The sequence below is a fragment of the Oryctolagus cuniculus genome, chromosome 3 (assembly GCF_051225735.1).
Source record: "Oryctolagus cuniculus isolate XC-2025 breed Fujian yellow rabbit chromosome 3, ASM5122573v1, whole genome shotgun sequence".
NCBI lineage: Eukaryota > Metazoa > Chordata > Mammalia > Lagomorpha > Leporidae > Oryctolagus > Oryctolagus cuniculus.
This window is the reverse complement of record NC_142869.1, coordinates 138,439,030-138,459,779: the sequence shown is the minus strand read 5'-3', so window position 1 is coordinate 138,459,779 and position 20,750 is coordinate 138,439,030. Positions and strand designations below refer to the sequence as shown.

Sequence of the window (20,750 nt, the reverse complement as noted above, 5' to 3'; positions counted from 1 at the left end):
TCACTGGCTCCCTCAGGGGCAGTGCCCGCGAGCAGGAGGGAGAACTAGCAGCCGGGGGCTGAGGGGTTGGGGTGCCTGGGAGTGCTGGCAGGTAGTTCTGCAGGGGACAAATTTGGGCCCTCTCTTACTCTCCTCCCTTTTTCCTCAACAAGCTCTTTTTTAACCTACCCAGCCAGAGAAGAGAGAAAATAACAACACCACAGACCATTTAGCTCTCTGTGAGAAGACCAGAGGGACGGCGTGAACTCAGGACTGGCGTTTTAATTGCTGCACTTGTGAATTTGAGCTGCTTGGGAAAGGGTGGCCCACACCTGTGGTTGAATCGCATTGAAAGGCCAAGGGCCCGCATGGGCAGCCACTGCTGATGCCCTCTTGGCCAGTAGGGGTCGACAGGGAGCTCATTTGGAGTGATGGAACAGAACTTTGGCAGGGGATTCAGACCCTCCGTGGTCTAACTCTGTCCTGCATGTCATAGGCTGGCAGCAGCATGCTACCTTGGGGAGAGGGGCAAGTGTTCCTCCTCCCTCAGAGAGAGCCGAGGAGCCCAATTCACACGCCTTGGAATCAGAGTCAAAAGGGGCCTACCCAGGGTCATCAGGTTGATGTGTCTAGAACTCTGCTGTGCTAAATAGCAGCCACTAGCACTGAAAATGACTGCTGAGTGCTTAAAATGTGGTTACTGGGGCTGAGTGAGGAATGGGCCTTTTAATTTTATTTTCAATTCATTAAAAGCTAAAAACGTGGGCAGGTGTTGTGGCGTAGTGGGTCAAGTTGCTGCCTGCAACGCTAGCATCCCATATGGGCTCTGTTTTGTGTTCTGGCTGCTCCACTTCCAATCCAGCTCCCTGTTAATAGCCTGGAAAAGCAGCGGAAAACAGCGCAAGTGTTTGGGCTCCTGCCACCCAAATGGGAGACCTGGAGAAAGCTCCTGGCTCCTGATTTTGGCTTGGCCCAGCGCTGGCCATTGTGGCCATCTGGGGAATGAACCAGTGGATGGAAAATCTTTCTGCCGGCTGTCTCTCCCTCTAACTCTAACTTTCAAAATAAATCTTGGAGTCTTCCTTCCTTCCGTTGGAAGGAAGACTTTTCTGTCACTCCCTCTCTCTCTCTCACTGTCTATAACTCTGTCACATAAATAAGTAAAAAATTTTAAAAATTAAAAAAAAAAATTTTTTTTTAAATTTTTGACAGGCAGAGTGGAAAATGAGAGAGAGAGACTGAGAGAAATGACTTCCTTTTTGCCGTTGGTTCACCCTCCAATGGCCACCGCAGCCTGCACGCTGCGGCTGGTGCATCGCACTGATCTGAAGGCAGGAGCCAGGTGCTTATCCTGGTCTCCCATGGGGTGCAGGGCCCAAGGACTTGGGCCATCCTCCACTGCACTCCCTGGCCACAGCAGAGAGCTGGCCTGGAAGAGGGGCAACCGGGACAGAATCCGGTGCCCCGACCGGGACTAGAACCCAGTGTGCCGGCGCCTCAAGGCAGAGGATTAGCCTATTGAGCCACAGCGCTGGCCCAAAAAATAAATCTTAAAAAAAAAAGTTAAAAACAGATACTTGACTCAGTTATTAGAAAATATTTAAATATACTTGGAATAATGTGGGTATGGGAATCTGTTTTACAACCTTCAATTTTAAATGATATCTAACAATGAATCAAGGAGTTTTGATGAAAATTTAGTGTTCAAACTGAGATGATCTATAAAAATAAAACATAGGATTTCAAAGACAGCATGAAAAACAAACAAGAATATAAACTATCTCACTGATAAGCTGAAATGGCAGCATTTTGGAGATCTAAGACTAAAGCAAACATATTACTAATAAGTGGTTAAGCGACCAGTTGGGACACCTGCCTACTATACTGAGTGCCTGGGTTCAAGTCCTGTCTCTGTTCCCAATTCTAGCTTCCGCTAATGCAGACCCTGGATGGGAGGCAGCAGGTGATGGCTCAAGTACTTGGGCCCCTGCTACCCATGTGAGAGACCTAGATGGAGTTCCTTACTCCTGGCTTCATCCTGGCCCAGGTCTGGCTGTTGTGGGTATTTGTGAATCAACCAATGGAAGAGGGCTCACTCTGGCTGTCTCTCAAATAAGCAAATTATTTTATTTTAAAAAGAAAATATAGGGGCCAGCGCTACAGCACAGTAGGCTAATCCTCCTTCTGCAGTGCTGGCATCCCATATGGGCGCCGGTTCCAGTCCTGGATGCTCCACTTCTGATCCAGCTCTCTGCTATGGCCTGGGAAGGCAGCAGAAAGTGGCCCAAGGGCCTGGGCCCCTGCACCCATGTGGGAGACTCGGAAGAAGCTCCTGGCTCCTGGCTTTGGATTGGCTCAGCTCTGACCGTTGAGGCCATTTGGGGAGTGAACTAGGGATAGAAGACGTTTTTCTCTGTTTCTCTCTCACTGTCTGTAACTCTACCTCTCAAATAAATAAATAAAATGTTTAACAAAAGAAAAAAATAATCTCAACTGTTGCCTCTTTCTTCAATGTGGTTGCTAGAAATTTGTAATTATATGTATGACACACCTGTTTCCATTGGACATGCTAGCCCAAATCATTTTAGACAAAAGGTTTACCATGTGCAGGGATTAGAAATCTTAGATTCCCCTCCAATGGTCAAATCCACCTCATTCAAGTCAACAGTCAGCAACAGAGCACCACGGCTCTCACTGAGCTGGGGGAAAGAGTCCCGGAGGAACCTCACAGTAACTGCTGAGTAGCAGAGCAGGAAGTCCACAGAGAGGCCACAGGCGAGGCCAAGACGAGGTGCCATGGGGACTGGACGGAAGCACGGGCCGGGAGTGGGTGAGGGGGCAGTGAGAAAGGGCTTTCAGGAGCACACACCAGTGAGACAGGCAGTTAGAATGGTGAGGCTCTGAGCCAGGAAACAGTGGTGGTCTCAGCAGCCCCTCCTTTCCCAGGCCCCTCTTCCCTCTGCCCCACTGTCCAGGGCCTAGCCCTTGGCCTCGGCTCTTCTCATGCCTCAGACCTTCCTGGGGGGCCCCATTTGTACGCACAGTGTCAATGCCCATGTCTACACAGATGACCTTCAAATCTCCATCAGGGGTAGGGAACTTTTTTCTACCAAGGGCCATTTGGGTATTTATAACATCATTTGTGGGCCATATACAATCATCAACTTAAAAACTAGCCTGCTGTAGATGCACTGAATTTTGAGTCCTGTCTGTGGTTGCCTTGACAGGGCCAGACCAAATGATTGTATGGGTCTCATATGGCTGTTCCCCAGCCTTGCCCCAACCCTACCTCTCTCCTGACCTCTGGGTCCAAAGATTCAGTGTCCACTGCACAGCTCTGTAGATATTTCTCAGAGACTTCCCAGTCTGCTGGCTGAACTCATCTCCTTCCTTCCCTCCATTCAGGTCATGATTGTCCTTCTCTCAGGAAGTGGCAGGAACAGCCAGCCAGCTGTCCCAGCCAGGACCCAGAGATCACCCTCCACTCTTCTCTTGTGTTCCAGCCCTACAGACAGCCAGCCCCGCCCGTCTGTGCATGCCCATTACCCCTGCCCAGCGCCAGGCTGCCATCACACTTCCCCTGGATTATGCAGCCATGTCCTCACTGTTCTTGCCACTTCCTGATGCAGGGCATCTGAACATAGCAGAAAACTGCTCCTTGAATAGCTCTGCGCAGTTTCCAGGGTAAAGTCCAAATTCCTGAATTTAGCACGTGCAGTGGAACTTTACAGTCTGGCCCTTGCTCACCACCCAGGTCCATGTCCTGCCGTTCCTCACGTGCAAATACTTTTGCACATTCCTACTTTTTTTTTTAATATAACTTAAAAAATTATTTGTTTATTTAAAAGGTAGACATACAGACACACAGACCTACCATCTATCTACTGGTCCACTCCTCAAATGCCTGCACTAGCCAGGGCCCATGGCACAGAACCAAGTACCTGGGCCATCATCTGTTGCCGCCTAGGTGCATTAGCAGGAAGCTGGATCAGAAGTGGAATAGCTGGGACTTGAACTGATACGAGATGCAGGAGTCCCAAGCAATGCTAGTCCCTCATGATAACATACAGTGAGCACCTACTATGATACTGTGCGACAATTCTATTAATAAGCACTGGGTATACACAGGCACCTTTATGCAAATTAGGAAAATGCCTGGATGCAGCAGCAGGTACACAATTAACCAATGGTCTCCAACCCCTACTCATTTCTTCAGCCAGGCATCAATGGTGCAGTGCTTAGCCTGTACAACTGCACTCTGCAACCTTAGGGATAAACAGTTTTAAAAGACACAGATATTGTCTGGGGGAATCTGTAACAGGACAGGCACAAGCTCTTCATCACAGAATGCGCTGTGATAAGGGCTGATATTGCTGAGACAGGAGACAGGCACCTAACACAGGCTCCGGACTCAGAAAAGGTTTTCAGAAGAGGTCACACTTCAGCTGAAGTTGAAGGACAAGTAGTAGCAAAAAGCTAGACAAAGAAAACAAGGAAACATTAGACTGGTAAACTTAATGTCAAGCCTTTCTTTACCACAATAAAAAAATTGTTTTAAGAAAGTAAGAAGGGGAGCCGGCGCTGTGGCACAGTGAGTTAACGCCCTGGCCTGAAGCACGGGCATCCCATGTGGGCGCCGGTTCTAGTCCCAGCTGCTCCTCATCTGATCCAACTCTCTGTGATGGCCTGGGAAAGCAGTAGAAGATGGCCCAAGTCCTTGGGCCCCTACACCCGGATAAGGCTCCTGGCTCCTGGCTTCATCGGCACAGCTCCGGCCATTGCGGCCATCTGGGGAGTGAACCAGTGGATGGAGGACCTCTCTCTCTGTCTTTGCCTCTCTCTGTAACTCTGACTTAAAAAAAAAAAAAAGTAAGAAAGTAAGAAGGAGGGAAGGTATTGGCCTAGTGGTTAGGTTGCAGGATAAGATGCCTGCATCCCATACCAGAGTGCCTGCATTCAATGCCACCTCCAGCTCCTGGCTCCAGGAATGCAGATCCTGGAAGGCAGTGGTAACGGCTCAAGTGATTGATTTCCTGCCACCCACATGGGAAACTTGGATTGCATTCCCAACTCCTGCCTTTGGCCCTGGCCTAGCGCCAGCTGTCTGTCAAAAAATAAAATTTCTTCAACATTAGGAGCAAGCATTTGATGCAATGTTTAGGATGTCCACTCCGTATCTGGAGAGCCTGGGTGTGAATCCTGGTTTTGCTCCGAATTTCAGCTCCTGCTAATGTACACCAAGGGAGGTAGCTGATGATGCTTCAAGTATCTGGGTCTCTGCCACCCATGTGGGAGACCTGGATTGGGTTTATGGTTTCTGCCTTCAACTTGGCACAGTTCTGGCTTTTGTTGGCATGTGGAGGATGAAGCAGCAAACAGAAGATCTCTTTCTTTCTTTTTTTTTTTTTTCTTATTTTTTGACAGGCAGAGTGGACAGTGAGAGAGAGAGACAGAGAGAAAGGTCTTCCTTTGCCGTTGGTTCACCCTCCAATGGCCGCTGTGGCCGGCGCGCTGCGGCCGGCGCACCGCGCTGATCCGATGGCAGGAGCCAGGAGCCAGGTGCTTCTCCTGGTCTCCCGTGGGGTGCAGGGCCCAAGCACCTGGGCCATCCTCCACTGCACTCCCTGGCCACAGCAGAGAGCTGGCCTGGAAGAGGGGCAACCGGGACAGAATCCGGCGCCCCAACTGGGACTAGAACCCGGTGTGCTGGCGCCGCTAGGCGGAGGATTAGCCTAGTGAGCCGCGGCGCCAGCCTAAGATCTCTTTCTCTCTTTCTCTTTCTCTCCGTCACTGCCTTTCACATTAATAAACACATCTGAAAAGTCATGGCACAGTAAGTGGAGGCAGGTGGATTTTCTCGGGAAAGGCTCCAGGAGCTGATATGGTGGGAAAGCTATAGTAGGGTCGGGCTGGATGATCAGGGGTGAGGGAGTTTGGAGCCAATTCCTAGAGGGACCCTTGCGTTTGGCTAAACTGTTAAGTCTTAATTCAGTACAAAGAGGAACTCAGAACTTTTAAGAGGATTGTGAGTTAGAATCACAACATACTCAGGCTTGGAAATGAGATGCAGAGAAGTGAGTTGTTCAAGGATACATGGAAAGTTAGTGGCAGAGCCTGGACTTGGCCCTGTTTGCCAGCCCCTAACTCAGCACTGATTTTCCTACACTGCACGCTGGGGAAGATGTCCAGAACTGAGGCTGAGCCCTCCGAGCTTCCAAGCCACATCTCCCCGCCCTGGGGATTCTGACACGTGCTGCTGGTGGCATCCGCCTGGAGGGTAGGCAGGTATCAGCCAGACAGACAGGAGGTGAGACGAGTCAGGAGGCCTCTGTGGTGTATCGTGCAGCCTCATTCACGGTGCGCCCCGTTCTGCTTACGAATGTTTACCTGCTTGAAGTTAGGTGAGTCACTCTTAGCTTTTCCTCCTTCATACAAGGTAGCATTCTAGTTGTCCTTTTTCTCATTCCTTGCAATCCTTTTTGTTTTTTTTAAATTAAAACAAAAAAAGTTTGCTTATTTAGTTTCATCTACTTGAAAGGCAGAGTGACACAGAGAGAGAGACATGCACACACACAAAGAGAAAGCAGTATCTTCCATCTATTGGCTTACCTCCAAAATGCCCCCAACAGCCAGGGCTGAACCAGGCTGAAGCCATGAGCCTAGAACTCTATCTGGGCCTCCCCTGTGGGTAGCAGGGGCCCAAGTACCTGAGCCATCATCTGCTGCCTCCCAGGATACAGTAGCAGGGAGCTGGAATGAAGGTGCGCAGCCAGAACTCAAACCACTCTGTATGGGATGTGGCTATCGCAAGCAGCGGCTTAACCCACTGTGCCACAAAACCTGCCCTTCCCTGCAATCCTTTAGTGTACTCGTTTTTAGATGCTAGACAGTAGTTCTCAGGGCTCTTTAAAACCTACTCTCTATCTTTATGGAAGGGGCGTTGCCCGCAGCAGGTCTTAATAAGTGTGTAAGAGCGTTGACTTGCCGTTGGTTGGCAGAGGGAGTTAGGGGTGGTGGTGGTGCAGATTAACCTAAACCCAGTAGTTCTTCTCTTTGGAAAGTGCGTTTTGATGTTCTGGGACATTGTGAGACCCCTCACCTGCTCTTCAACCAGGTGAGTTCATTTTACAATCATCCATAACTGTCTGGCTTTCCTTAGACTGTTTCTCTGCACTTCATTTCTGGACTCTACAGGAATTATTGGATTATTTTCTGTTTTCATCTCCACTCTGAGTCTGAAGAGCCATTTCTCTAATTCTTTAGAGAGACCTGCCTTTTCAATCCTCATCCCAGGCTAGGGGAGCTATGTCCTGCATGCATACATGATAATGACAGTGATAGCATTATCCTCAAATGTCTATTGACCAGGAGCTATGACTGACATATTGTTCTGGCTGCTCTGTAAAAATCAGCCCACTTCACCCTTACAACAATCCCATGGGGTGGAGCTACTGCTGGTTCCATTTCACAGATGAGGAAACTGAGGCACCACATATCAACTAGCTTGCTCAAGGGCACAGGCTGCGATTCCAGAGCCTGTGTGCCTACAGCAGGACACCACGCAAACTCTCTGGGAGGCTCCCAGGTCACAGACAAGAGGGACTGCAGAGCAGCGACTGGGAGACTCACCCTGCTAGCGGGCTGGCCCAGAGCCTCCCTAGCCAGCTGCGTCACAGTGGGGACTCGCCACCCCAACAACTGAAAGAGAACAGAGCTTGACCGTGAGGCCCAGGCGGCCATTCCGCTCCTCCACAGCCAAGTCTAAACCTTTCCATTCCATCACAAGAGGCTCTTGAACTGATCCGGCAGAATTAACTCTTTCCTAAGTCATCATCATTTCCAGCGTGGACCACCAAACCCAGGGACGGATGGTTTCCCACATATGAAGTGTAATGAACTATTGTTAGTGAACACGAACTGGACAGACTCCGCACTTATCCCTGCTCTGCCTCCTGGAGGCCTGAAGGGTAAGGCCGGTGGCGCAGGCACAAGCTAGTCCTTAAGTTCTCCACAGCGGCGGCCAACAGCACGGGAGCATGCTCACCCTCCTGGCTTTCAGGTTGCATTCCCACTGTCCACTGCACGGACCACCTTCTGTGACTTGTTGGTCAACACGGAGGATTTTAAAAATGCATTCAAGGCCTCTCGGTTTTCACAGTCACCTGTAGCCAGCTCTCTCCCACTACAGTCAAGGGGTAACATTCTCCTTGCTTTTCCTCTCTTGCTTCCTTGCTCAACTCCAACTTCCTGACCCTGCTGGTAGCTCTTCCCCGGAAGCTGGGAGCTGGCTGTTCATGGCAAGGAGGCCCTGGGGGGACCCTGTCTCCACGTGCCCAAGGCCACACTCTTCCCTGGCAGCACCTGCTTTGATAACTGACACCAGGACTACCCCTCGCTGAGAGGTGATGGTGTCGCTGAGTGGTATTTCCCGGTTGCCCTTTTCTCAGAGATAACTTGGCTCAGTTTGCAAGAGCTGCCAGGTACTGGGCACTTTCCAGGTCCCACATTCCCTCTTGTATTTGGAACTCTCATTGCACCATGTGGGCATCTGTCCCCTCCCTCCTCAGTTCCCCCAAAGCCCTGCACATGACATGCCCAGGAACAAAGCCAGGGGACACACGCTCTTCCCCATGGTAACAGGGACAGGCAACGAGGACAGACGGCTGCCGGCTGCCAGCGTCCAGCACTCACCATGGTTTATCTCGTGATCCCTTCGCAGAAAAGACCGTGTGCTGTTTGCTGCTGGAGGTAAGTGGATTGTCTTTGGGCGTTTTGAATGGCTTTGAGGTGCTGCTGGCAGAGTTATGGCCGCTGAGACAGGCTTTTGTTTTCACCTGTGCTAGGGATGTCTTGGGAGTGGAGGCCGGAGACGTTGGAGAGGGAAAAGGTCTACACATCGAACCGTGTCTTCTCTCTACAGCGGGAGAAAGAACAGAACTGAGCACAGCATCTGGAGCAGGTGAGTCTCTCCCACACGCAGCCCATAATACCCTGGTAGACCCAGCAGGCGAAGAGAAGAGCTTCCCTTGCCATGCCAGCAGCCCTGAAGCCTCCCTTCTGCCCCTAGCTTGCCCGCTAGCCCTGTTCGCTTTCTGGTTCCTGTACCCGCTGCCACACAGAACTAACGGCGAGGTTCTCGGGAAAGGCATGTATGTGCTGGCCCTCCTTCTGCAAAACCACTACCACAGCAGGGCGGGCGAGATGTCACCTGACTGCAGGACAACCACACAGCTCAAGTGATCCCCAGACGGCTACTCTGAGGCCACAAGGTGCCCAAGGCAGCGGGTAGGGCCAGACTCTCAAAGGAACAAATGGGACATTCTTGAAGCTACCCCTCCACAGGGGCTCTAAAGTCAGTGGGACAGGCAGGGACTCGGGAGCCAGGAAGTGGCCCAGCATCTGTTCCTTCTTGGCACTGGGGGGCAGTTTGCTGACACACTGAGGTTGTGGCTTCTCCAGGGCCTACTGAAGCTCAGGGCTACAACACTGCGAGAATGCAGACGCTCAAGTGGAACTCAGAGATGAAGACGGGGCGTGGACTTGGGCTGGGAGGCGCAGCCCCTCGACATTCTACAGAACGTACCAGGGCTCCGGGGAGGACATTCAGCCTACTGGTTAGATGTGCATTAAGATGCCTGTGTCCCATGTCAGAATGTCTGGGTTCAATTCCTGGCTCAGCTCCTGACTCCAGCTTCTGGCTAATGCACACCCTGGGAGGCAGCAGGTGATGGGTCAAATGGTTGAGTTCTCATCACTCATGTGGGAGAACTTGATTGTGTTCCTGGCCCCTGCTATTGGCTGGCCTGGCCCAGTCCTGGCTATTGTGGGCTTTCAGGGAGTGAATCATCAGATGAGAGTGCTTTCTCTCTAATTTAAAAAGAAAAAAAAAAAAAACTTTATCAGCCCCTGTGGTCTCAACTCAATAAGCAGGATGCAGAAGCGCAAAGCAAAATTCTAGTGTACACCCACTATGGTGGGTTCTCAACTTTTTGAGAATAAGAGATGTGAAAAAAGCTAAGAACCTTAGAAAAATGCACATTTCCATATGCCCCAAAACTTTGTACATAATTACACGAAGGAATCCCCAACAATAAAAAGACAAAAGCTCAATAAATAAAATAAATCTTTTTTGGGAAAAAAAAAGGGGGGCCGGCGCTGTGGCACAGTGGGTTAAAGTCCTGGCCTGGAGCGCCGGCACCCCATATGGGCACTGGTTCTAGTCCTGGCTGCTCCTCTTCCTATCTAGCTCTCTGCTATGGCCTGGGAAGGCAGTGGAGGATGGCTCAAGTGCTTGGGCCCCTGCACCCACGTGGGAGACCCAGTGGAAGCTCCTGGCTCTTGGCTTTGGATTGGCTCACCTCTAGCCATTGTGGCCATCTGAGGAGTGGACCAGAGGATGGAAGACCTCTCTCTCTGTCTCTACCTCTCTCTGTAGCTCTGTCTTTTAAATAAATAAAATAAATCTTTTGGAAAAGACAAAGACTCCTGTAAATCCCGAGTTCTCTCGGGCTCTCCGGTGCCCCACAGATATTAATATGTATCGAATAAACAAGTACAAGTGTAGCAGGCTCCCTGAGGGGAAGAACCAGAGATCGGAAATCCGGCCATCAAGCTGATAACGGAGGGCGAGTGACACGGATGGCAGACACCCCCTCCCACCTCACCCCAAACACGGCTCAGTCTCAGGCTGCTTGTCAACAGGCATTTCTGCTTGCTATGCCAGGCACCCGGCCAGGGGAAGAAAGCCAGACTTCCCTTGGCTGCACAAGACAGGAGTTTGGGGTTTCTCTGTGCTCCTGCGTATCCATGTGTTGCCAGGCAGTCTTCTCATTAAATGCCCCTGTTTTGATGTGGCAAAGAGAGTACTGGGCTGGGCACCAGGAGAACCAGGCTCCAGCCTCAACCACACCATTCAGTAGGCTTGTGGCCTTGAGTCTGTCACCTCACCTTTCTTGCTTTCTATGTCTTCACCTATGCATCAAAGTGGGTTCCTGGGGGGCTTCGAGGTCATCTTTCTACTCCATTATCACAAATACAAGGCATACTTATCCCTGTCCTTTCTTTTCTTATCCCTCGTGATTCCTAGATGCTATAGCAATACTTAACAGCTGAAGTGCTGAAACATTTTACTCAGGCAGGATCTTTCTTGGAGGAATTCATCCTTTGTGAAACAGCAGTGGCCTTTACAACCCCTGTGAGACAGGCAGGAAGCAGTCAGGCGTCTCCATCTTCCTCATGGCTGACTGACCAGGTGATTGCCAAGGTCAGGGCCAAGGGCTGCTCCAGGAATGGTGCCACGTGCAAGGGCCACTGCCTCTCGGAAAGGCAGGAAACAGGGCATACTTCGAATAAGATTCGAATCCAGGAAATTAAGAAATGCAGACCTCAGAATCACTGAAGATCAGAACTGGATCTTAAAAGTCAACTAGTTGGATCTCATTTCTGAGAGACGCGGTAATCAGTTACCAGCCTGCAGGACATAGCTAGTTGGTGGCAGTGCTGGGACTAGAACCAAGGCTCCTTCCAATCCATAGTTCTGCCCTGTAGAAACGTCTTGTTTAGGAATTTCCTTTTTGGCAGAGGTTTCCAATACTAAAATAAGACTCAATTTTACCACGACTGTTTTAGATGTCTCTATAGTTTTCATTCATTCTCTTGCTCAAAGCTGGTAGTGGGGGTGGGGAAGGTACAGAAATACTCCTCCATTGAGGTAGGGAGAGAGGCATGAACAATGAAGACATATTATATTTTGCTAAGCTAAAGGTTAAAAATTATACAGCGATGGGTGAGTGATTAGCCTAGCAGTTAAGATGCCTGTATCCAACATTTGGAGGACCCGAGTTCCATACTTGGCTGTGGCTCTGGGACTCCAACTTCCTGCAATCCTGGGAGGCAGCAATGATGGCTCAAGGAATTGGATTCCTGTCACCCACATGGGAGAACTGGATTGCATTCCTGGCTCCCAGCTTTGGCCACAGCCCAGCCCTGGTTATTCCAGGCATTTGGGGAGTAAACCAGCAGATGGGAGTCTCTCTTTGTCTATCTCGCTCTCTCTCTGTGTCTCTCAAATAATAAAGGATAAAGAAAACTTATACAAGTAAACAGGATAAATCACAACGAAGAGTGCCATTAAGAACAAAATGAATGGCTCACACTGGAACTTCTAAAATCAACCACCTAGAGAATTCTGGTTAATGATCCTGGCTGACATTTCACTCTAAACTTAGGAAAAAACTAAATCAGTGGAAAGCTTTTTCAAAATTTTATATTTTAGCTCCATACATTCTTCAGTGAATTAAAAGAACAAACTGCATATGAGAGAATATTCATTGAAATTTGAAAATAGTTCTTTAGGGGCTGGTGCTGTGGCATAGCAGGTAAAGCTGCTGCCTGCAGTGCAGGCATCCCATATGGACACTGGTTCAAGTCCTGGCTGCTCCTTTTCCGATCCAGCTCTGTGCTATGGCCTGAGAAAGCAATAAAAGATGGTTCAAGTCCTTGGGCCTCTTCACTCGCATGGGAGACCCAGAAGAAGCTCCTGGCTTCTGGCTTTGGATTGGCCCAGCTCTGGCCATTTCAGCCATCTGGGGAGCAAACCAGTGGATGGAAGACCTCTCTCTCTGTCTCTGTCTCTGCCTCTCTGTAACTATGCCTTTCAAATAATAAACCTTTTTTTTTTTTTTTTAAAAAGGCAGTCTTTTGCCATTCATGAATTTTTGTTTGTTTTAATGTACAATTCTGTATTATAGAAAGTAGGCTAACATTTTTCTTTGTTGTTCTGATGGAATTAAATCTAACACTCTTTCAAGGTATCCCACAAAGAGGTCCACAGTTCTCCCCCTGAGCTGTGGGAACAAGTTGGTCCCCTAATGGTGCAGGTAAGAACTGAAAGTGGCAGAACCAACAAGGTGGGAGTGGTGGGCCTTAGTTCAGCAGGTGACCTCAGCTAGGTGCTGGAAAATGGGTACAGCCATGTCTTAGGTGGGGCAGAGTGAGGAGCTCTCACGGAAAGATTCCATTCCTATTCACACTGTTTCTCCCACATGGCACCTGTGGGAGATGCATTCACTTTTGTCCTTTGGTGGAGAGATGGGTGGGCCAGTGACAGAAGAAGGCACAGTCTTCATTTCTTATAAAAAGCTGTTGCTGTGCGGGTGGGGTTTCTCTGAGAAAAGCTGTCCAGGTTTGTATCATCATCATTCACAGAGCTAGGAATCATGTGATCTGAAAATGGCTTTAGGGCCCATGTCTGAACTCTGAGCTCTCCCACCCGGAACCCTGGGAAGAGGCTGTTGTGGACAGGGAGAGCCTAGAAGAGCAATGGGAGCCCCTACCTTGCCCCATCTATGGGCACTTCAGCAGGGCACCTGACACTCCTAGTCAGCAGCCCCAGGACAGCAGAAGACCTCCATTCCAAAGAGTTGGCGGGGGTGGGGGGTGCGGTGGGTGGGTGGGGGTGTCCCAGGACTAAAGGAATGAAAAGCCAAATCCTCTGACTTTTTTGCATTTCTATCAAGTGAAGTCCAGCAAAGTCTGAGCAGCCGACTGCTTCAAGACCACCTGCTTCACATAGACTCCTTCAACATCCAGGTGCAAGTCCAGGAGGCAACCCTGGGGACCAGCGGGGGATGGGGGGGGGGCTTGCAGCCACAGACTCACTGACTCTTTGGCTTTCTACACATCTGGACAGGTGTGGGGAGCCCTGGTGTCGCCACAATTTTCCCCCTAATCTCTGAAGATAAAATCCACCAGGTTCTCAGGCAACTCCGTTTCAGCAAAAATTCAGACCTCTCCCTTTGCCCTGAGCTGTTCACTGGGATATTTTCATATTTCTAGCATCAGTGTCCTGCACAAAAACCTCAGCACAGACACCCTGTCAATGGCTGAGCTGGCTGCAGACACCCAGGGTGGCTCCCTGTGCCATTTTTAGAAAGATCTGGTTGGGAATTTTCCAATATGGTTTTTAAGGGAGCAATTCTCTCCTAATAGACTTTGAGCCCCACACGGTCACCTGCGGCCTGCCGTGGTTGTGTAAGAAAACTTGGCCGGAGGCCAGCACTTGGCTTACTCATTTGACAGTGCTATGTCGCCTTCAGCCCCAACCCTGAGGGCAGGTGCAAATCAATCCCTAGGTTCTGTTTCATCAGTGGATTCTGTCTGTCATAGTAGCTGTGGTCAGACTGCTTCCTACAAAGAACTACCCCAAATTCCAAGGGACCTTCTTCCAAAAGTGAACCGGAACTAGGGGCAGAGACACAGGGCCAGGTCCTTGGCACCCAGAACCACGCTGGCTGTGCCTTGCCACTGCTCTGTGAAGCAGGCATGCCCCCAGTTTCCAGCTGCAGAAACAGAGGCAGGTACTCTTTGAGGACTTGCCCCAAGTCATATATCACAAGGCTAGTCAGTGAACGGGCTGGTTCTAGAATCTGCTTCTGTGTCTCACTTGCTACAATTATAGTTAGACACTAAATAGAGCTCCATGGTGGTCAGATGGCAGAGAGGCGGGGGATCAGCCTCCAGGAAGGGCAAGGAACGGAGGCAGCAATGAGTGGCAGGCAGCCTTGTGCTGGGCAGTCTCTGAGCCACAAGGACTTGTGGGTTCTCACTCCCTCCTCAGGCAGGGGTGCCTCGAAGTGGAAGGTGGTGTTTCCTTAAAGAGTGGGACTTAAAGCAAGGTCTGCTTCAACCCTTCTCCTACCCACTGCTGGGTGACATGAGCTCTGGGCACAAAGTTGTTGGACAAGCGCCGGGGGGGAGGGGGGGGGTGGATGGCCTACGCTGCTCATTCTAGCTCAGTCCCCCAAACCCTCAGGCTTTGGGTTGGTTTCTTGAGTGCCTACTATGTGTCCCACACTGCATAAGCTACTGGTCACTCACCAGCTTGTGGAATCTACCCATTCCCCCATAAAGTGGTATGATTCTGTTAGCCTCCTTGTTAGGTGTAGGGAAACTAAAGCTTAGTGGATTGCGAAACAAGACCAAGGTTATGCTGCCTCTGAGCCAATGCCCTTTCTACCACTGTCACCCAGCCTGCAGAGTTCACTTTCTTCTACATGATACAAACACAGCTTCTCCTTCGTTCTGTAAGTGGCAATGGGTGATGGCTGAAAATGGTCTGCCATTCACTTGACCCACAAAACATGCAAATCAAGAGGTTCAAGTCTTTGTGTCCACTTTAAGAACATGGGAGAAACTGCCCAGGCCATCAAGGGTATGCAAATCAGAAAAGCCACTGACATGGGAGAAAACAGGGAGCTAGATGGGCCACGCCCCACCTTATGTAATCCTATCCTCCAACCTGTCAGTCAAATAACCTCTTTCCCTGGATGTAGCTCCCCTCACCCGGGTCCTGGGGGCAGTACCACATAATCACTCCCTTTTCCAACTTCAAAAGAGGCTGACAATTGGGAGGGTCTCTCTCTCTCTCTCTCTCTCTCTGCAGACTAGACAGTGAGTTGAGGTACTAGGCACCATCTCTCCCCGATCCTTCTCCCTTCCTGAACAATGACCATGTATGCTGTGTGTTTTCCTGGCTTTTTTTTTAAAGATTCTTTTAGGCCGGCGCCGCGGCTCATTAGGCTAATCCTCTGCCTGCGGCACCGGCACCCCGGTTTCTAGTCCCGGTTGCTCCTCTTCCAGTCCAGCTCTCTGCTGTGGCTCGGGAGTGCAGCGGAGGATGGCCCAGGTCCTTGGGCCCTGCACTTGCATGGGAAACCAGGAGGAAGCACCTGGCTCCTGGCTTCGGATAGGCACAGTGCGCTGGCCACAACACACTGGCTGTAGTGGCCACTTGGGAGGTGAACCAAGGGAAAAAGGAAGACCTTTCTCTCTGTCTCTCTCTCTCACTGCCTAAATCTGCTTGTCAAAAAAAAAAAAAAAAAAAAAAAGATTCTTTTAAAAAAATTTATTTGAAAGGCAGTGCCAGAGAGAGAGGAGGAGGGACATATACAGAGACATATACAGAGAGAGAGAAATCTTCCATCCACTGGTTCACTCCCCAAATGTCCCCAATGGTGGGGGCTGGGCCAGGCCAAAGCCAGGAACCTAGAGCCTGGAGCCTCTTCCAGGTCTCCCACATGGGCGCAAGAGCCCAAGGACTTAGACCAGCCTCTACTGCCTTCCGAGATGCATCAGCAGAGAGCTGGATCAGAAGTGGAACAGCCAGGTCTTGAACTGGTACCCATGTGGGATGCCGGCATCACAGGTGGAGGCTTAACCTGCTATGCTACAAGGCTGACTCCATTTCCTCCTCACCTTTTAAACAAACTTTATATCACTTCAGGCACTGCTATTTGTGCCTGTACTTAGAATGCTTCTCTAGGTAAAAGGCAAGGACCTGGAACAGGATTTTAGATTCCTCCTCTCCCACAACACCACCGAGTACCTGAAAGGCATCACATTAAAGAAGCAATGTGTGCCACTCTGTCATCACTACAGCGGAGTTGGTAGGTGCACCCAGGCTCAACAGTGGGGCTGGACACAGGGCGGGTGGCCCAAACAGAGTGCTGAATTTGTGATGCACATATATAAGAATGCAGAGAGCAATGCTGAACTTCAGGGTTTGGATGTAGGTTCTCTGGTCACTGAACAAATCCATAACAAAGCAAAAAGATGTCCCATCATCCCTACAAAGCTCATGGTCACACTAATCCAGGCGGGCGCTCCCCTTGCCACGCTGAGAGGATCCTTCCTGAAACAACAGAAACTGTTCCTAAACCAGAAGAGGAGGCGGCACAAAAGTAAAAGATATCCCAGAAGAAACTGCAGAAACAGAAATTGATGGCTGGGAAAAAAAATTCAGCATAAAATAAATGCAAATTAAAAGAAAAAAAAACTTACAAATTCAGCTTGAGAAATGATTCTTGGAAGAGCATCTCCCATAGCCAGAGCAGCCCTAAGACACAAGCGTGGAGTCAGATAACTTAGAGTTCTCTTTATCTGGCCCCTCGGCAGCATTCCCCTCCCACCTGCTCAGCTGGTACTAAGGTAGACATTTCAGGCAGCAGCCCCACTGGGTAGGACCTGGGGAGTCCCAGGGATTTTCCAGGGCCCTGAAATGTTTCCATCAGCCCCCAGGGATGCCTCATAAGACATCCAGCCCAGCTAAAAGGAAGAATCACAGAAACACAAACCTGCCGGGGAACAAGCACGTGTACATACTGCTGGGGGTATTTTCAAGGGATTACATTTTTTCTGGAGAACACCCTGGTGATAATAACAGGAAATAAAAAGCATTCTCAGCCTTTGATCTGGTAATCTGGTAATGTTAGCTTAGAAAATAGACCCCAAGGAAATATCCCCACAGAAAAAAAAAAGGTTCAAAGATATTCTCAGCAGCACTGTTTATAGTAGTAAAAGCTACTACACACAACCTCAACAATCTATAATAAAATAATTGAAAATGACAAGTATGAGGGTCATCTCAATCTTGGGAAATGTGCATGTGAAACAGTACACCCAAATCCACAAGAAAATGAAAAATAGCACAATACGGAAACTCTAATCAGTACGCAAACATTTACCATAAATATGAGAATGAGAGAAAAAAGGAAGGATACAGGATGGATTGCTTAACAGGCTCAGTTTTTGTTAAAGTCACTTCAGTTCATATAAGAAAAGGATTAACACAGGGGCAGCCATTCCTGGCCCGGAAATTAAGATGCTGGTTAGGGCTCCTGAGTCCCACACTGCAGTCCCTGCATCTGATTCCTGGTTCTAGCTCTGAGCTCTCTCCAGCCTCCTGCCAGTGCAGACCGTGAGAGGCAGTGGTGATGGCTCCAGTAACTGTGTTAATGCCACCTGTCTGGGAGACTTGGCTTGAGTTCCCACCTGCCAGCTGGGCCTGGCCCAGTCCCAGCCATTGTGGACATCTGGGGAGTGAAGTAGCAGATGAGAATTCTCTCTGGCTTTCTGTCTGTCTCTGCCTCTCAAAATAACAACGGCAACAGCAGCAAACAACAGAAAACAATAACATACCTTTAAACAGAAAGGGCATGACAGGAGGGATACAGGTGCAATATAAGGGAGGAAGGAGGGGAAAGCAGGGTTAAAGTCAAACCAGCACACAGCTGCTGCCTGGAGGCCCAGAGGGAAGTAAACAACCCTTCCTGGTCTGCTGGACTCCACCTGCAACCAGAGCCTGGCTCCTCCGAATAACATTCGGCCTTTTTATTGGCCCAGCTATTCCCCTGTGTCTGGATCCAACACGACAGTGGAGGGGTTGACCAGGAGTCCCATCTCCGTGAAACCAAGCTTCCCCATCAGGAAGCCCTCTCCAAAGCCACTGAACACACATAACACACGTTTAAACACAGGAGTCACCGCGGCTTCAGTGAAAACTGGTGGCTTCCAGCTTTCAGAGAAGCTACTGGATGCGACCTTAGAATGACAAAGCAGATGTGGTCCCCACTCCAGGGGCACTGAAGGGGGGACTCAGGTCTGGGCTGTCTCTGAAGGGAAGAGCCTTGAGTTGAGATTTCCATGTCTAAGGTACCTGAAGAGGCGGAATGAATCTTTCCAATACTGCCTTCAGGCAACCTCAGTGGCCTTTACCCAGGTGTCTTGGTCCAGGTATATAAAAGCCCTGCTCCTGTCTCAGGCCAGCCCCATCCTGGCCTCCTAGTGGGAGCAGCCCCAAATGTAGGAGGCAGAGAAAGTACCAGGCTGCACCTTCACATCACGGGCCACCTGGAGCATCAGGGGCTCCTTCACTCTTGAGACATCAGGGCCAGGACCCTCATGGTGTATCTTTCAAAAGGCACTGCGGTGATTTTCAGTTCTACCAGCTTTGGGAATCATTGGAAATACGGACCAAACACTGCTGTCTTTGGAATCAGAAAGATCTGGGCTCAAATCCCAGTGCTGTCACTCATTAGCTTTGCGACTCAGGCAAGTCACTTAACCCTCTGAGCCCCAGGCTCCTTATCTACAAAATGGGGACAGTAACACCCATACCAGGGAGTGACAAGCTGGCAAAGTTGCCCCGAGAACAGGCAGAGTGCCACACCTCAGCACCCAGCCCCTGCGGGAATCCCTGGCTTAGTGCCCTAGGGGTCCTGTGCTGGGACACACCTCGAGGACATGTGTCCTCTGCACTCCTCCCCCTGGCACTCAGCACGTGGCTCACTGTGGTTCCTGCAGAACCCATGCACGTCGACAGCACTGGTTACACACGGAAGGTAGCTGCCACAGCGCCAACTCACAGCTGCCACTTAATATGAGTTCCCCTGAGACGGGAAAATGTGGATTAGAAAAAGAAGACCTAGGTAGTAGTTTTCCTAAACAGGCAGTTCTCTGCCTGCTCCCTGACCCTGAATTAAAAATTTTTCCATTTACGAGAATCCTACGGGAGCACATGGAGTGAGGAACGCAGGCTGAGGAGAAGAGACCGCCACTTCATTCTTGTCTGCACTAACCTCCAATTTCAACAGCGCAGGGCCACGGTCAACCTCGACAGAAAGCGCCAAGCCTCCACGCACAGCTAAGCTCGTGGCGCTGCTCAGAACCACTCAACCCACAGGCTGCCGTGGGCCCGCGGCAGCCACTAATAACGGAACCATTTCTGTTCTCCTTGGAGTGGCAGTTGGCAGTGGCAAACAGGAAGTTGTCTTGAAGCAGGGTGTGGTTGTACCCTGTCCACACAGGCGGCCCGAAACACCACTTTCTGTCCCACTCTAGTGTCTTTCTTTCTCCCTTCTTCAGGAGCAAAAGGTCTGAGTTATTTCGGTGAAAACAAAACTTTGTACACGCTCTGAGATTCCTCAGTGTTACAAATACAAATGAGAGCCTGGCCTGGATCGGGACCCCACACACGGCGAGGGCCTGCCTTCCTGAGCCCTCAGCAGCTCTCCTGTGGCATTCACACAGGAACTGGCTGCGGCCGCGAGCGTGTGCGCCTTTTCCCCTTTATTTCTCCGTGGGCTCAATGGAAACAAAACCCTCTCTGGAAGCCAGACCAGATGCACTGCCAGTCGGCCTGGTGAGCCAGCCTGTCTGCAGGCGGGCCAGCCACCGCCACCCAGCACCACCCAGCACCACCCACCCTGGGCCCAGGGTGTGCACACAGTGGACAGAGGACCAGCCCTAGGTGGGGGAGCAGGAAGAACGCAGGTCACCAGTTCCCAGCAATTTGTACGGTTTGAACAGAAAAGCCCCGCAACATTTTTGAATGCAAATGACACAGAGAGACAACAAAGACAAACAGTTGCTGAGGAGATAAAGGCAAAAAAGCGTCATCAGAGCTGCACGTACAAGCCGAGACGTGGGGGTGACGGGATGGTTGGGTGCAGTGCAGCTGGGCTCCCGAGGCTATGCAAGGTGTGCTATGAAATTTTCCACTCCGTCCATTCCCAGGCCCGAGGCTCGTGCCTCCAGAAGGGCCGTCCAAAATAGACCGGTCCCCAACCCAGCCTCCTAGTCCTGACTTCCTTCCGAGGCAGCCATCGCACGCCTCGGCCTTGTCTCGGCTCCAGTGCCAGCCCACAAACCAAGAGCACTGTCTCTGCTGACATGCATCTTGCTAAATGCACCGTGGGCTGCCAGCATGCTCAGCCTGCCAGGCTCTCTCTTCCGTGCCCTGCACCCAGCCCCACGCCTTCCTGGGTGGTGAGCGTGCCCTGCGCTCGCACTTACACATCCTGGGGAGGCAGCCTGGCCATTTGGACAAGAAGGCTGAGCCAGTGACACGCTGGGCAGCGAGACTCGTGCTAGTAGACGTTTCCTGGCTCCTGGCTGCAGGCCTGGCCAGTCAGAAGGCACCACTTCCCCTTTAA

At 50.5% G+C, this 20,750-nt stretch overlaps 1 protein-coding gene and 1 long non-coding RNA gene across 29 annotated transcripts in view; one reads left to right on the top strand and one right to left on the bottom strand.

Annotated features, from left to right (window-relative positions):
• The window catches only part of ATXN7L1 (ataxin 7 like 1), a 285,586-nt gene that overhangs the window by 52,414 nt on the left and 212,422 nt on the right, over positions 1 to 20,750 (bottom strand). For 25 of the 28 annotated variants that reach the window (XR_007920485.3, XR_007920483.3, XR_007920484.3 and 22 more), the window contains one exon: positions 8,671 to 8,893. Coding sequence is in view for 19 of the 28 variants with exons in the window: in XM_051848825.3 (XP_051704785.2) it covers positions 8,671 to 8,893 (223 nt within the window). In the remaining 9 variants the exon portion in view is untranslated. Of the gene's footprint in view, positions 1 to 8,670; positions 8,894 to 20,610; position 20,750 lie in introns of those variants that run through there. The other 3 variants (XM_089328457.1, XM_089328459.1, XM_089328462.1) reach the window with 2 other exon arrangements.
• On the top strand, positions 6,978 to 10,459 carry LOC138849038 (uncharacterized). Its single transcript, XR_011387372.2, has 4 exons — positions 6,978 to 7,093; positions 8,620 to 8,727; positions 8,823 to 8,938; positions 10,226 to 10,459. It is a non-coding gene; the product is annotated as an uncharacterized LOC138849038 (long non-coding RNA).